This window comes from Chionomys nivalis, chromosome 22 (genome assembly GCF_950005125.1).
Source record: "Chionomys nivalis chromosome 22, mChiNiv1.1, whole genome shotgun sequence".
Classification (NCBI taxonomy): Eukaryota; Metazoa; Chordata; class Mammalia; order Rodentia; family Cricetidae; genus Chionomys; species Chionomys nivalis.
In genome coordinates, this window is record NC_080107.1 from 46773010 (window position 1) to 46790102 (window position 17093).

General features: G+C 47.1%; 1 protein-coding gene across 3 annotated transcripts in view; it reads left to right on the forward strand.

Annotated features, from left to right (window-relative positions):
- Positions 1-17093, forward strand: part of Abl1 (ABL proto-oncogene 1, non-receptor tyrosine kinase) — a 129533-nt gene that overhangs the window by 97843 nt on the left and 14597 nt on the right. For all 3 annotated transcript variants that reach the window (XM_057754842.1, XM_057754843.1, XM_057754844.1), the window contains 3 exons: positions 2127-2300; positions 2733-3028; positions 10528-10800. In XM_057754842.1, the coding sequence (XP_057610825.1) occupies positions 2127-2300; positions 2733-3028; positions 10528-10800 (743 nt within the window). The remainder of the gene's footprint in view (positions 1-2126; positions 2301-2732; positions 3029-10527; positions 10801-17093) is intronic.

The window sequence follows — 17093 nt, forward strand, 5'->3', positions numbered from 1 at the left end:
TGGTTTTACTGCCCAAAAGAAATGGTGTTTGTTGGGGCGGCAGCGTGTGGGGTGTAGTACTCTAAGTCCATATGGAGGCATGGTAATTGTTGTTGTTTGTGTGTGGCTCGTTTGTAAGTCTTCCACTCTTCTCAGTGCCAATCTCTTTCTCAAGTTTGATTTCTCAGTGTGATTTCACTTAAGTGGAGTTGGCATTTCAACTCCTTATGTCCTGTGCTGTGGTGTATAGCGCCCTGCGCTGCCATGCGGAGTGTCCTGTGCTGTGGTGTGTAGCGCCCTGCGCTGCCATGCGGAGTGGCCTGTGCTGTGGTGTATAGCGCCCTGTGCTGCCATGCAGAGTGGCCTGTGCTGTCATGTATAGCGCCCTGCATTGCCATTCCTTCTGGATAAGATTGATCTTCTAAGACAAAGCCCTTCTGCAAATTGGTATCACAAAGGTGACCTAGACAGTTGGAGTACAGTTCAATTGTAAAGAAGATAAAAGAACAGGAAACTGTCTATGAGCAGTACCCATCTCTAGTGCCAGCAGTATTGGTCAACTCCAGCTTTAGACACAAGAGACTGTGAGGGCCCTCACAGGTTAAAAAAATGTGTAATGATGGCTGTATCTGAGTGGGAGGAGGAGTGGGAAACCGTAGGAAGGTGGAGAGGAAGTCTCCTGTAGGGAACAGCTGTCTCGGGGTAGAAGCAGAAGGGCAGTTTGAAGTAGAGGGTGGAGATCTCTCAGGCCAACATCGAGAGGGATGGATGGAAATGCGTGGTTGTTTATATCAACACTGATATATGGAAGTGTTTTAAGCTAGCTCTGGTAGCACAAGCCTATCACCCCAGCATCTGGGATGAATCAGGAATTTAAGACCAGCCTGGATTATGTGAAACCATGGCTCAAAAAGAAAAAGAAAAAAAGTACTTTCAAGAATGTCTACTCTGTATTGTTGGCAATTGCAGACCGAAGAGATGAATTATGTCTATCTCTGAGTAAACTCATATTGAATTCATGAATTTTACCTGAATTAATGAATTTCATATTTATTTGGTGTGTGTATGTGTGTGCATATGCCATTGCATGTGTATAGAGGCCAGAAAACAGCTTGCAGAAGTCATTTCTCTCCAACCATCACATGGGTCCTGGGAATTCAACCCAGACTGTCAGATTTGCAGTCATTGCTCTCCTGCTGAACCATCTTGCATGCCTGAGTGAATGCATTTAAATCAACTATTTGGGAACAGGAATGCTGTAGTTTCTTTTCTATTGCTGTGACAGAACACCATGAACACGGAAACTCATTAAAAAAATGTTTAATTTGGGCTGGAGAGGTAACTCAGCGGTTAAGAGCATTGCCTGCTCTTCCAAAGGTCCTGAGTTCAATTCCCAGCAACCACATGGTGGCTCACAACCACCATGTAATGGGGTCTGGTGCCCTCTTCTGGCCTGCAGGCATACAGACAGAATATTGTATACATAATAAATAAATAAATTTAAAAAAAATGTTTAATTTGGGGCTTACGTTTTTAGAGGGTTAGCGTCCATGACCATCCTGACGGGGAACATGGCAGCAGGCAGGCAGGCATATGGCTGGAGCAGTAGCTGAGAGCTCACATCCTGTTCTGTAAGTAGTAGGCAGAGCTAACCTCAAGTGAGAGGCCACAGCTTCTAATCCTCCCCAAATAGTCCCATTAATGAGGACCAGACCAAGCATTCAAACATGTGAGCATGTGGGACCCATTTTTACTCAAACTACTACAAGGAATCATCAGTTAGAATGAAAATACTTAGTGCCTTTCATAATACTTGGTAAAGACAACTGAAATTCTATGAAAAACTTAGAATATATGGATGTAGCCAGGCAGTGGTGGCATACACCTTTAATCCCAGCACTCTGGAGGCAGAAGCTGGTGGGTCTCTGAGTTTGAGGCCAACCTGGTCTACAGAATGAGTTCCAGGACAGTTAGGGCTATACATTGAAACCCAGTCTGAATATATATACATATATATACATGTGTGTGTATTGAGTAAAAATAAATATATATATAATATATATTATTGATATATATCAGTAAAAATTCAGCTCATGTCTCCCAAGTTCTCTTCCAGTCTCATTTGCCCTTTCCTCCTTGTCTTGCAGAAGCCCTGCAGAGGCCAGTGGCATCTGACTTTGAGCCCCAGGGTCTCAGTGAAGCAGCTCGATGGAACTCCAAGGAAAACCTTCTTGCTGGGCCCAGTGAAAATGACCCCAACCTTTTTGTGGCGCTATACGATTTTGTGGCCAGTGGAGATAACACTCTCAGCATTACTAAAGGTAATGGGAAAACAGCAAACAAGGGTGAGGGGGGTGGCTTGGCTGGCCTGCCCTTTGCTCCCTGAGAGGGCAGTTTTCTAGTGTGGGAACAGAGATACCTCCAGAGCACAGTGCCCACCCTTAGGAGGCTCCAGGGCAGCAGTCCTGTGCACATGCTTCCCATGTTCCTACAAAAGAGGACATATGGATCTCAGGCTGGAAACATGGGGATTTGGTATTGTTTTTATCACCAGGAAAAAGCATTTTTTCCCTAAAACATTTCCTTGCAGTAGGAACAGAACTTTTGAGTAAACTTGAATAATCTTAGATGCCAAGGCAGAGTTGTCTCCTGTGTACTCACGAGTAACAGGAGGATGAGATGTGCTAGGGGAAGATAGGAAAGAAGAAAGCAGTCATCCAAACTGATACATCTGTTTGGTTCTTTTCTCTAAGGTGAAAAGCTCCGGGTCTTAGGTTATAATCACAATGGGGAATGGTGTGAAGCCCAAACGAAAAATGGCCAAGGATGGGTCCCAAGCAACTACATCACTCCTGTCAACAGCCTGGAGAAACATTCCTGGTATCATGGGCCTGTGTCCCGAAATGCTGCTGAGTATCTGCTGAGCAGTGGGATCAACGGCAGCTTCTTGGTGCGGGAGAGTGAGAGCAGTCCTGGCCAGAGGTCCATCTCCCTGAGATATGAAGGGAGGGTGTACCACTACAGGATCAACACCGCTTCCGATGGCAAGGTGGGTAACCCCTGACTGGGGTCAGCAGTGATGGCTCCCTGGTCTTGGTGTGTAGGATTCTCTGAAAAGCACAGGGATACTCTTGGGTCTGGGATGTAAGTGTGTTTTTTTTTTTTTTTCTTGAGAAAGAGTTTCTCTTTAACAGCCCTAGTTGTCCTGGAACTCATTTTTTTGACCAGGATGGCCTCAAACGCACAGAGATCTGCCTGCTTCCCAGTGCTGGAATTAAAGGCGTGTGCCACACTCCCAGCGGACTTTAAGTTCTTATAATAGGCCTCTTTTTGTAAATTTTTTTATTTGTTCTTTGGGTTTTTGATATAGTCTCTGCGTTTTGTAAATTTTAATAATAATAAGCCTCTTCCTTTTTGTAATTTTTTTTTTATTTGTTCTTTGGGTTTTTGATACAGTCTCCATTTTTTGTAGCCCTGGCTGTCCTGGAACTTAACTCTATAGACCAGATTGGTCTCAAACTCACAGAGATCTGCCTGGCAAGTGCTGGGATTAAAGGTGTGTGCCACCACCTCCCAGCCCTTTATGTAAATTCTCATAGTGATGATGATTGATCTTCAGTGAGAGATACTCAGTCAATCAGTAGTCCCCTCATGTGTAAAGCTGCAGGTCCCAGTAGCAGCGCTTCCCTGGCCTTGACACCAGTGTTCTTCCTGTGGTAAAGTATGGATATAGGTGCAAAATAAATGCACCCAACTTTTAAGAAAGGTCACATCAAAGTAAACCAATTGGTCTCCAAGCACAAAGTGTGTTTTCTAATTTTGTTGTAACATGTTATTTTGTGATCTTTGTATAAACATTGTTCCTTAAATGTCCACAAAGAGAAGAAAAATGTGGTTAGTGCAGTGCTAGCGTCCTCTTCTCCTTTAATCCTCACCTCTACTCTTGGATGGTGCTATTTCATCTGCACTCCTGCATCAGTAAGAGGGGGCTTAGAGGGACAAGGCTTCCAGCCCAAAATTTTCACATAGGGAATAATTGACGGCACCAGGCTGGGGTCCTCCTCTTCACGGCATCAGGTTCTGTCAGAGGACAGCATTGATTGGCAGGTATTATAGTACAGATGGCATGTACTTCTGTCTTAGTCACTGTTCTGTTGCTGTGAAGACAGCAAGAGGCAACTCTTTTTTTTTTTTAAAGGTTTATTCATTTATTATGTATACAGTATTCTGCCTACGTGTGTACCTGCACCCCAGAAGAGGGCACTAGATCTCATTATAGATGGTTGTGAGCCACCGTGTGGTTGCTGGGAATTGAACTCAGGACCTCTGGAAGAAGAGTCAGTGCTCTTAACCGCTGAGCCATCTCTCCAGCCCCCGAGGCAACTCTTTTATAAAGGAAACTTTTAATTGGGGACTTGCTTACAGGTTCAGAGACTTAGTCCATTATCATGGTGGGGAGCATAGGGACAGGAAACATGGTGGCAGGCAGGCATGGTGCTAGAGAAATAGCTGACCTACTACATCCTGATATGTAGGCTGGGCTTTTGGTTTTTCGAGACAGGGTTTCTCTGTATAACAATTCTAGATGTCCTGGAACTAGCTCCTGTAGACCAGGCAGCCTTGAACTCACAGAGATCCACCTGCCTCTGCCTCCCAAGTGCTGGGATTTAAGGCCTGCACCACCACTGCCCAGCTGGCATGGGCTTTTGAAACCTCAAAGCCTACCCCTAGTGACATACTTTCTCCAAAGAGCCATACCTCTTAATCCTTATAATCCTTTCAAATAATATCACTCCTGGTGACAAAGCATTCAGATATATGAGCCTATGGGGACCATTTTTATTCAAACCATCACAGCATCTAAATTGTTTTTGGGGGGGCGCTGGCTCCATGGTGTAGCACTTGCATGTGACCTTGGGTTCTTTATGCAGTGCTGCAATTCATATATTTTTTTTGTTTTTAGAGACTGAGTTTCTCTGTGTAACAGCCCTGTCCTGGAACCTACTCTGTAGACCAGGCCTCAAATTCACAGAGATCCACCTGCCTCTAACTCTCAAGTGCTGGGATTAAAGGCGTGCACCACCACCACCTGGCTAATGTATATACATTTTATGCATGCACCCACACATTTTGTTTTTGAAAGATCTTGTTATGTAGTGCTGGCTTGCCTGGATATCACTATATAGCCCAGGCTGGCTTTAAACTTTTGGCCACACTCCTGCCTCTGAAGTCCTGACTGCTGGGATTAAGTGTGCACTGCCACACACAGCTTTGTTTCATATTAGTATGTAATGAATGTTTGGTTTCAAATGGCAAACTAATTACAATAAAAACTGTCTTGTCAGCCAGTATATCTGTCCTCATGAAGCAGAGACACAGGTGGTGCCTGCATGCTGATGCTCCTTCCTTTCCAAGATGTTTTTGAAGAGCTTCACAGTGGCTCATGTAGCCCTGCTTCTGTCCTGTAGTGGTCACACTGTAATCCAGCACTTGGGAAGATGAGGCAAGAAGATTGCTTAGTTTGAAGCCAGACATCATGACAGTGAACTGCAGTGTAAAACTATAGCCAAAAAAAAAAAAAAAAATCAAAACAGAACAATTTTGTTTTGTTTTGATTTTGTTTTTTGTTTTTGTTTTGTGTTTTGAGACAGGGTTTGTTTTTATAGCCTTGGCTGACCTAAAACTAGCTCTATAGACCAGTCTAGCCTTGAACTCACAGAGATTTACCTGTCTCCCAAGTGCTGGGATTAAAGGTGTGCACCTACCTCTGGCACAAAAAAATTCTGACTGTGACCTCCTACATTTGTTACTATGCACTCGAGTATAAACATGGGTAAGATAGTGGCTGGAACTAATCACGGGTTATACGCTCTTTAAAGCTAGTGTCTAGGTTGCCAAGCCTCCCTCTGCAGCGCTCGTTCCAGTCTGCCTTCGCAGATCTCTAGTGTAAGTCTCCAGACTTACCAGAGTAAGTACTTACCAGCTCTCACTAGACTATATGTCATCCTTGTTACTGATTGCTGAAGAAGGTGACTGTCCCAGATTCAGTACACATGTGTCATCCTTATTCCATGTATTAAGTTTGTCTTTCTCCTACTTAGAGAAGTATGTGTGCTTACCTTACAGGTGTGGAGAGGCCTGTGAATCCTCAACTCTCCTTGAGGATTTTAGCATGACACATTGTATAGTTAGCTGCATCTTTGTTCTTTGAATCCGTGTCTGATGGGCTGGCACCCTTGTCATCTTCTTTAGCATTTTCCTGCCTGGCTCACACATTCGTTTGTAGCATGTGAGCATGTGTACTCTCCCTCCTAGGACTTGCTATGTGGACCAGGCTGCCCCACCGCTGCCTCCAGAGCACAGGGATTAAGGTCACACATCACCACACTGGTCTTATACGCCTCTGATTTCCTTCTTTTTGAGTGTTCATGTCCTCTTGCCTGTCTCTGAAGGCCTCTAGTGCAGCACTGTGGTTTATGTACAGGGTTAGACTGTTGGGATGTTTTAGTTCCTTTTCTCAACACTGAACAGATGCCTGACCAAAAGCAACTTATGGGAGGAAAGGTTTGTTTATTTGACTAGTCTTGGTGGGGCAAGTGTGGCAGGTGCTGCTGCTTGCTCACACCCCAGGAGATTAGAAGCAGAACTCCTCCCCCCCGTTTTCCCAAACAGGGTTTTCTATGTAGCCTTGGCTGTCCTGAAACTCACAGAGATCTGCAGGCATGTGCCGCTGCCACCTGACTTCTCCATCCCCGTTTATTCAATCCAGGACACCAGCCCATAGGATGTGCTGCCCCATCCATTGGGGATGATCTTCCCTGTCCAATCCACACGCTGTGAGTGCCTTTGCAATCTCCTCATTTAGGCAGGCTAGCCATACAGCTTGCAGTTAGAGCCAGGCTGCCTCACACATGCAGTGGGTAGAGCTAGATCTTTACACTCTGGGGCGGACTCCAGAGTAGCGCTTCTTTAAAAGAGCCTGCAGGCTGCACAGTACCTTTTCCCTAGGAGGTGGGTTTCTGGAGATGACAGTTTGCTCTCCCCTGTTTTCTTTTTGTGGAGCAAGCCAAGCTGCTTCAGGATGACCACTGAGGTCCACACTGAGCAAGACCATGCTGTCTTGTCCCCAGAGTCCTTTCTTTAATCAGCAGCCTCAGAACAGTTTGGACAGGTGTGGTCTGAGGGACAACTCATTAGCTTGAGCTTAGTCTAAGTTCTGCTTACAGTGGAGAAGAGTTTAAAGTCCCCTCTGTAAATCTAGTATGTGCTCAGAGTATACAGGCCACTCCCATGACTGGCAGCTCCACCATGGAAGAGATTCTCCTATCAGGCGTCTGGAGACTTTGGAGGCTTCTCAGCCCTTGATGAGGCGTTTATCTACAGAAGTTCACATTCAAGGAAGCATTATTGGGTGGAATCATGTCCCCAGAGTGAGAGACAGGCGTCAGGATGGGGAGGTACCACAGCCCTAGCAGGACAGTGGGACTCAATACTGAAGAATGCTTCCTACATAGCAGGGCTTTGATGCAATCCTCTTTGATTACTAAAGGGAACATTTCAGAATGCTGGGAGGGGTGGACTAGGGCTGATAAAGATGATATTTTATTTCCAAACCAGCCAATCAGTCACCAACCAGATACAGAAGATTCTTCTGTAGGGCCCAAACATCTGACTTCCTCCTTCCTCTTACCTCTCTGTGCTCTGTGTTTTCTGAGCCTCTCTTATTTTTTGTTCTTACTCCTGCAAGCCACAGCTGTGCATTCCCACAGTTCCCAAGACCCTGAAGCCTTCCCTCTTCTTGAAGTTTCCTAGCTTCAGAAGTGACAGGCTCAAGTTGATAGAAGTGGAACCCAGGCAGAAAATGTTGGCCCCAGGACCTCCAGATTATCTGGGCTTTGCCTTCCCTGGGACCAAGTGGTGGTGCGAGCATTCTTGGAGGAGCCTGCTAACTAACTACCTTCCTTTCAGAGGAACTGCTACGGGTGGGAACTTGAGGACTTTCTGTGAGCAGCTCTGAAGAGCCAGTCTGTCTCAATTCTAAAGCACAAGTGACATTGCCCTGTACCCTGGCACCTGGGAGTGTCTCATGAACACTCAGAAAGAGGCAGACTTCTGCCTGAGCATGCTGTATGTTTGCAGGGCGGCACAGCACAGAACCAGTCACTCAGCACTAGCTTCACCTGCTTCTCTGAATGCACCCCAAATCCCAAATGCTTGTCCCAATCATCACCAGAGTTCTCAAAAACTAGAGCATTCAAAAGGCAACTGCCAGAGTGGGCGGTGTGACTCGGAACGTGGCTGGGAATGTTGGTGTATAAATTTTAGGTTGGAAAATGAACTTAGTCACGGCTTTCTGAGGAATGGTAGAGACTGGGATCTGTCTCCCCAAGCCCTACAGAGTGCACTATGTCTGTGGGCAGCATGAGGAGAGGGCTGTGGGCTGTGAGGGTACCGAGCCAATGGTAGGCTGTGTGATAACACCCCACTCACTGCACTCACTATGTCCCCAGAGCTGTTGACAGGCTCGCCTCGGTGCTGTGAGGTGAAAGGGGGCCCTGCTGCTCAAATGTCCCTTCTCACAGACCACAGTTGTCACACAAGGAGCGAGGGGTATGCCTAGACAAATCTCGGTTGTCTTGCACTTTTACTTTAGTAGACTTATAGATACATATTTGGCCTGCCTTAGTCTAAAAATTGTGTTATGTCCTCAACAAGCAGAAAAGGGAGCATAGATCTGCTACTGAACCCTTGTGATTATCTCCCTTTAAAGTTTTAATGATCCAGTATTAATACTATAAGCTACAAAAATAACCGTGTCTGCATTTTACTGCCATAATGAAATAACCTGAAGCAGCTAATTCACAGAGGACAGTTTTATTTAGCTCTTGGTGTGGAACGCTGTACATTGAAGCAGCATGGTACAGACTGGTAATGGCCCCTGGCACAGTGGCAGTGAATTGGCGGAGTAGTCAGTCCATTGAATGCATGCAGAAACAGACTTTTCATCCGAGAGGGCGGAGGGGCCAGGCTGGCTCCTTCGTAAGCACTGTCTGAGGGCTCTGGCGCAGGAGAGCTCTGGGCCCCCAACAAGACCTTATGCACCTCCTCTGAGACCACATTTCCCCACCTCACCGTCCAAGGGAATGAATGTTCATATCATGGTGACAGTGGTGCTCAGTATACCCAACAGCCAACGGCCTTGTGCCTTCTGTGTGTGTCTTACCCCCTCCCTCCACACTGTTAATATGTCACCCTTTCTTTCTGTGCATGTCTCACCAGGTATCAGTACTGTCTGGGTCCAGCCTCTCCTGCCCACCATGAGTTTGCTACCGGGGCAAGTCAGGGTGCCCCGTGATATGCCTGGGGCCCAGATGTTCCATGTAGATGTGAGCATGGAGCAGTTCCTTCCCACAGCACTGCAGCGGGAGACAAAGGCGGCTGCCCTCCTGCTGTGTGCTTTCTGCCCATGTCCACATGAGAACTCTGCAGAGTGTTCCTGGCAGCCCTCTGTGCTGTGGCTCTCATAAAAACCCCAAAGCACCCCTTCTCAATAGTCTTCCTGTGTTCCCATCTTGGTTAAGGCTGTGTTGTCTTCTTGCCTACAAGGTGCTGATAGAAACAGCCTCCCCAGGCAAGCTGTCAGCAATACAAGTCTTGGTGTCTGGTGCCTTACACCAAGTCCCAAGCAAGCAGACATCTTGAGGAGACACTTGCTTCGTTATCAGTTCCCACCCTCCGACCACTGTGTACTTTAACATTTATGGTTATAAATTAAGTTCTTTTCTTTCCCAGTCAGCAAGTTCGTAAGTTCTGCTGTTCATTCATCAGCAAGGACTTAGTACCTATTTTGGAGTAGTTTCTTATCATGGGAACAACAGGATGGAAAAGATGGCCGAGGCTGTGCTCCCTTGGAGCTTAGGTTCAGTTGGGTGGAGACAGAGCTGTCAGCTAGCAATGCAGAAAAGTAAAACAGGGCTGCCTGCCCTCCGCCCTGGTGGTGACTTCAGATTGGGCAGTCAGGGAAAACACTTCAGTTGGAGGGCAGGGACTAGAGAGATGACTCTTCAGGATTAAGAGCACCGACTGCTGCTCTTCCAAATGTTCCCAGTTCCGTTGCCAGCACCCACACGGTGGCTTACAACCATTCTCTATTTAATTCTGGTTTCAGGGAGTTTGATGCCTTATTCTGGCCTCCAAGAGAGAGCACCAGGTGTGCATGGTGCACATATATACATACATGCAACTACTTATACACATAAAACAAAAATAAAAAAATAATTAAAAGTAATACATTGTTGGCTTGAGGCCAGCCGGGTCTGCAGAGCAAGTTCCAAGATAGCCAGAACTATACAGATAAATCCTGCATTGGAGGATAACGGGGAGGGGATCAGCAGAGGCAGGTGCACGTGCCCTCAGACTTCTGAGTGTCTCTGTCAGTAAGTTCCACCCCTGCTAGAAAAAGCTTTGGAGGGTGAATCTAAACCATAGACAGAGCCTTTTCCCCTGGTGTTTGCTCTGTGAATGAGGACTGTTCCCTATCTTCCTCAGCTCTATGTCTCCTCGGAGAGCCGCTTCAACACTCTGGCCGAGTTAGTTCACCATCATTCCACGGTGGCTGATGGGCTCATCACCACGCTGCACTACCCAGCTCCCAAGCGCAACAAGCCCACCATCTATGGCGTGTCCCCCAACTATGACAAGTGGGAGATGGAGCGCACAGACATCACCATGAAGCACAAGCTGGGTGGCGGCCAGTATGGGGAGGTGTACGAAGGTGTATGGAAGAAGTACAGCCTGACCGTGGCTGTGAAGACCTTGAAGGTGAGTTCAGGTCCTGGTTGAAGGGTGTAGGTGGGGTGTCTGCTGTGGCTTCACAGATGCTGACCAGTGCTGAGGGTTGAGAAAGGCTCCTAGAGTCTCTTGTTCTGTGGCAGCGTTCTTTCAAAGTATTTCTGTTCTTGTTGGGTGACATGGAGGCCACTTCCTTATGAGAGTTCAGAGACGCACAGAGTTGGGGTTGGAAAAGGAGAGTCATGAGTGATGAGTCCTCTGTGGGCTGATACAAAAGGCAGGTGTGTGGTGTCCTGGCACCGTCCATTTCTCTCCCACGGGCCAGGCTTCTGCACACAGGAGTGAGGCCTTTCTAGAACAGCTCCAATAAGCGATTATCACTGAACTATGGCCTTCCTTCCGTCCCAGGACGCACCCCTCCACTGTTGACCAGTTCTCTGTAAGGTTAGGACCACATCCCTGCATCTGCACAGCCTGAGCTTGTCCCTGAGGTGAGAGTGTCCCCTAGTGTTCACCTACAGTGCTTGCTTGTGCCTGTTTTAGACAAACTGATGATACAGCCTGGGAGTAGCCGCCGGAAAAGGGCCCGGGAAAACAGACCCGAGTGTGTGCTTGTGTCTCAGCTCAGTCAGGCAGTGCATCTGACAGGCTCAGCTCTGCTCTAAAAGACAGTAAAATGGAGGCTGGAACTTTTGGTTACCAAAAGTAACTGTTTAAAGCAAGACTGCCTCCCTTGATTCTAGAAGGAAAAGCAGCTTTCTGAGCACCACAGTTAGTATTTCCCCCCCTTTGGCCCTGGGGCAGACTAGTGCTAGGGGGAAGAGGAACATAGGTGCGATTTCCTGGAGTACTCTTTAATATTTTCCAAATTCAGTTTTTTAAAATTTAACAAAGGCAGAGTTCTTTGCATTTATTGGCTAAACACTAGTGCTCAGGCCTGGGTGGTCCACATCAGATGCGAAATGGAGATGGCAGAACAGTGGGTCAGGGCAGTGTCTGACGACAGCTCTGCCGTGCAAGGAGGAGGCAGTGGCCTGCAGTGGTTAGAAGAATGGGAATCATGGCTGTGATGAAGGGCAGAGGCCAGGAGAGACACTGGGTCTTTGAGGGGCAGGAAGCCCCAGTGAGGAGGAGGCAGGTGCTCAAGGCAGGTCTGATTCCGTCCGTTTTGCATAGCATGAGGGGAAAGAGCTGATCCATGTCAGTACACCTGGCTGCGAGGGCCAGGCACCACTGGCAGGGATTTACAAACACAGCAAGGAAGAGGGAAACCACAACAAGGAAAGGCTAATTTGAAAACCTTCAAGAAAGATAGAGGGAGCCGGGCGGTGGTGGCGCACGCCTTTAATCCCAGCACTTGGGAGGCAGAGGCAGGCGGATCTCTGTGAGTTCGAGACCAGCCTGGTCTACAAGACCTAGTTCCAGGACAGGCTTCAAAACCACGGAGAAACCCTGTCTCAAAAAAAAGAAAGATAGAGGGCCTGCAGGGTGACTCAGTCAGTAAATGCACCTGACAACCTAAGGTTTATCCCTTGAGCCTACATGATGGCGGGAGAAACAGACTCCCAGAAGACTCCCTAGAGTTGTCGTCTAACCAGCACACATGGGCCATAACACATGCTCTTCACATACAATAGATAAGTAATGTGAAAAACACAGCATTTAAAAAGAAGTAGAAATTGCACAGGGGGAACAGTGGAAGGGATTCCGGAGGAGGGTCTGTTCTGGTACTTTCTGCTGAGACCTCAGTGAGTTTCCCCAAGAGCCTCATTAGCGTGTGTGCCATGGTTGATAAAGAGTGACAGGGTCTGTTGGGTAGGAGTTTTCATGGTGCACAGCCCCTGACCACGGAGAGGCAGTTCACCCTCTGTGGAGGTGTGTTACCTCCACACACATACTGTGCAACCACTGCCCAGTCCTGCACACAGCTCTGCAGTCTGTTACCCAGATAAGAGTCAGAGAAGAGTAATAAAGTGTTTTGGTTCTTTATCTCCTCTGCAGATGTTGAGAACTATACTAAAGTAAGCTAATGGCCAAAGTTACCATGCGAATACAGGCCCACAGAGTTCTCTGTGTGTTCATAAGCTTAGTCCACCCAGCAGCACCGTGGCACTCACAGATGCCAAGAAAGGGAACCAAATACGAATGCAATCACCATTAAGGCTGTGGAAGCTGGAGTACTGAGCCTGAATTCGAACCCGGGCACCTAGATCCCAAGCCCAACTCTTTTTGCCATCTCCCTCATCCCTTATGACAGTGGTTCTCAACCTTCCTGGTGCTGCAGCCCTTAATACAGTTCCTCATGTGATGACTCCAATTATAAAATTATTTCGTTACTACTTCATAACTAATTTTGCTACTGTTATGAATTGTAAATATCTGATATGCAGGCCATCTAATATGCAATCCCAAAGGGCTAGCAACCCACAGGTTGAGAAACCACTGCCCTATGGCCTTCCCCTGCTGACTGTAGCTGTGAAACACCCTTCAGAGAACCCTGGTCTTTCCAGCTTCATTCTTTCAGCAGGCTCACAAAGCATTGTCTCCCCCCCCTCCCCATCCTTAACCAGCAGGGGGTGCAAGACCTGCTTGTCCTTGGAACCCAGCCCTCCCCATTCAGCCTGGAAGGCAGATTCTGCCTTTGGAGAGCAGGAAAAGAGAAAGGCACTTGGCTGACCTCTATAGATGGGAAACTGTAGTTGCACTGTAAGTGAAAGCAGGATTCTGCAAGTGGATGCAGCGCCTGGGTTGTTGTATAGATTTGGTTTTTGCTGTTTGACTTTGAGCGCTTTAGTGCTACTTTGTGCATAGTTGAATCTGGCCTTGACCTTGTTACAGTGTATTATCACGCCCAACACAGTGTGCTAAAGAAAAATAACTCTTAAGCCTGGGGAGAGGACTCGGTGAGTAAAGTACTTCTCTGCAAGCGTGAAGCCAACCAGGGTAGCATGTCTCTAACCCAGTGCTGCTATGGCAAGGTGGGGGGCAGAGACAGAGAGTGCTGGAAGCCTGTAGGCCACTCTGCCTGGAGTGCAGTGCAGCAACAGACGACAAGGAGGAAGGTGAAAACTTTATCCAAGTTGTTCTCTGACCTGTAAGCATGTGCTGTGGAACGCACACCATGGCACATCTGCATGCTTTGCATGCATACACATGCACACCAAAACAAAACCCCAAAACAAACATCTACCAGGCTTTTTTCTTTCGGGCCACCAACCAGTTCCCAATTCATAACACAGACACTCAGTTATGAATGTTCAGCCTAGTTGAGACTCATTTCTGGCTAGCTCTTTTAACTTAAATCAACCCGTTTCTCTCTACATTTTGCCTGGGGCTTTTTACCTTTCTTCTTCTGTATAACTTACACTGCTTCTTGTGGCTGGTTGGCTGGCAGCTGCCTGGCTTCTGGCCCCAGGCGTATCCCTCATTCTTTCCTCCTCCCCCTTTTGTTCCTCTCAAGCCTAGATTTCTCCTCCTATTTATTCTCTGTCTGCAGCCTCACCTGTCCTTTCTCTGTCTGCAGCCTCACCTGTCCTTTCCCTGCCTAGCTATTGGCTGATCAGCTCTTTATTAGACCAGTGGGGGCCTTAGGCAGGCAAGGTGAAACAAATGCTACATCTTTACATAATTAAACAAATATGGCATATTCAAATATAACACATCTTTACCCAGTTAAAGAATATTCCACAACACAAACAAACAGCTATTGAGTATAAGGAGCCTAGATTTTTAAAGGAATTATATTCCAAACGTCTTTCAAATTAGTTGAAACTACTTTAGGATCTAGTTGTGGTAATGATACTGACTCAGAAGCTCACTGACAGAGCAATGGAAAACAGCCAAAAGCGAAGCAGCATACCCGAGCCCCAATGTGAGCATATAGTGTCCTCCCCCAGCTGGTGGCGGGGTCCTGACTGCATCCCCATCAGCATTGAGAAACTACTATCTCCCTGAGGAGCAGCAGATCTGCCTTTTTCCCCCCCTGGAAATGGTTTATTGGGGACTCTAGAAACCAACAGAAAGGGGGCTCTACAACAGCATTGACATTTGGCAGCCACACTGCAGGTTCCACATAGGCCTGCATACCAGGGAGAAAGACTCTGTGACTGGAGCTTGTTGTACATGGTGGCTGGTTACTGTACCGCCATCCTGGCAGGACTCTGCTGACCATGGAGATCAGTATTTGAGATGGCCGTGATGTTTGAGAACAAGTGCTTTTTTTGTGGGAAGTAGCTACAGGCTAGATGTGGAACTTAGCTTCTACACCTGCTTCCCAGCACAAGGGCTAGTCAGCAGCCAGCATCTCCCCACGGTGCTCTTAGCCTTGTGTGTGCGTGCCAGGCACTCACCTGAGAGCCCAGGAACAGAGTCATTTCTAAAGTAGTGCCCCTCTTAAGCTGTAGACTGCTACACTTGGGACAAGGCCAGGAAGCATGTTAGATAGATGTCTGTTGTTGAGTCTCAGTGATTGTGTCATTGCAAAGACAATAAAATAAAGGTTGGTATTAGAAAACCAGTCTATCTTCCAGAAGAGCTGTGTGCTTGCTCCACCTCTTAGCACCAGAGGCAACTGCTGCAGCAATAGGAGCATGTGCCCCTGCTGCCTGCTGGCTGGGCACCGAAAACGTCTTCCGAGGCTGAAGTGGCCCAGCTCCGGTGCTATCCAGTACGCACAGAGCCTTGAGCTTGCTCCTTAGCACTGTATACAGATGCTCTCTGCGGAGAGGTGGAGGCAGAAGGAGCAGGGGTTGGAGGTCATCACATGAAACCCTGCCTCAATTAAGGAAGGAAAAAAGGAGAGAGGGGGTAGGAGGTAAGGGGTTCATAGAAGATCAGAGAGAAAGAGAAAGAATGTTAAGTTACCAGGGAGAGAGAACTGGTCAGCATAACTGACAAGCTGTCCTCTTAGCCACTCTTTAGGACTGTCTTAGAGGATCCTGCTTCCTCTCAAGAGGTTGGAACCCGTCAGACCCTATGAAGAAATCAATTGACCCCTCTCTTCCCAACAAGCATAAGGGACAAAAAGATGAAGAAAAATTCAGGCCTCTAAGTGTTTCTCCCACCCAACCCATCATAGTCCTATTTTACTGTATAAATGGAAGAAGGATGGTGTGCATTTAAAAAATAAGCAGAGGAGCTTCGCAAGTTAGAATGACAGTTTTGATATTTTGTTTTGTCTTTTAAATTTCAGCAGTTAAAAACCTAGGTTACACATAAAATAAGAAATAAATCATGTCTAATTCCAGCAGGGGGAGACAAACTCACACTGATTTTTCTGAAAGAAAAAAGGCAAAGAATGATTACTCTGTGTGTGTGTTGGGGTGGAATCAGGCATACGAATAGACAGGAAGGAATGAGAGAGAGAGAGGAAAGAGAGAGAGAGAGAGAGAGAGAGAGAGAGAGAGAGAGAGAGAGAGAGAGAGAGAGTGTGTGTGTTGGGGTGGAGTCAGGCATACGGATAGATAGGAAGGAATGAGTGTGTGTGTCGGTGAGGATAGGCAGGGAGGATGATTGTTCCATGTGTGTGAGACAGGGTGGAAATCTGTAGATAGACAACAAGAAGGTGATTTGAGTAATGTTCTGCCTCATTATCGTGGGCCTTTTAAGAAAAGGGTAGATGCTTCCACAGCAAGTGAGATTTCTGAGGTGATGTGCCTGTGTGGTTTACTGTAGTGCGTTCCATTAGAAAAGAAAGGCACAAGGTGGTGGTGGTGCACGCCTTTAATCTCAGCATTTACAAGGCAGAGGCAGGCGGATCTCTGTGAGTTTGAGGCCAGCCTAGTCTACAAAGCATGTTCCAGGACAGGCTCCAAAGCTACAAAGAAACCCTGTCTCAAAAACAAACAAACAAAAGACAGAAAGAAAGTAGAAAGACTTGAATGTGAATGTTAGAAAGGATCACTAGAGAATAACTTGTCATAGCCAGTTGTATTGTGCAGCACCCCTGGGTTCTGGCAGGCACCGCTAGTCTTAGAGTGTGTCACCAGGTACCTCAGAGTGTTACACTCCAGAGCCAGACAGGCTGTCGAGCAGCTGAGAAACAGAAGGGACTTGGAAAATCCAGCAGCCACTGGTAGCATGACAGGCAACATGCTATGGCAACATTAGAGCAGCTCACATTTAAAGAGCAGCAGGTCACATCTCAGTTTAGTCTTTTGGAACCCGTGTTTAGTGGTAACAGACCAGCACACTGACATTGATCATGTTTTGCTTTTCAGCATGGCTGACCAAAGGGAAGAGGCCCCAAGAAAAGGTTGATCCATCCTCTGGAGTGTCTTTCCCCTTGCCAGAGCAGGAACTGGAACAGCCAGAGTGCCAGCCTT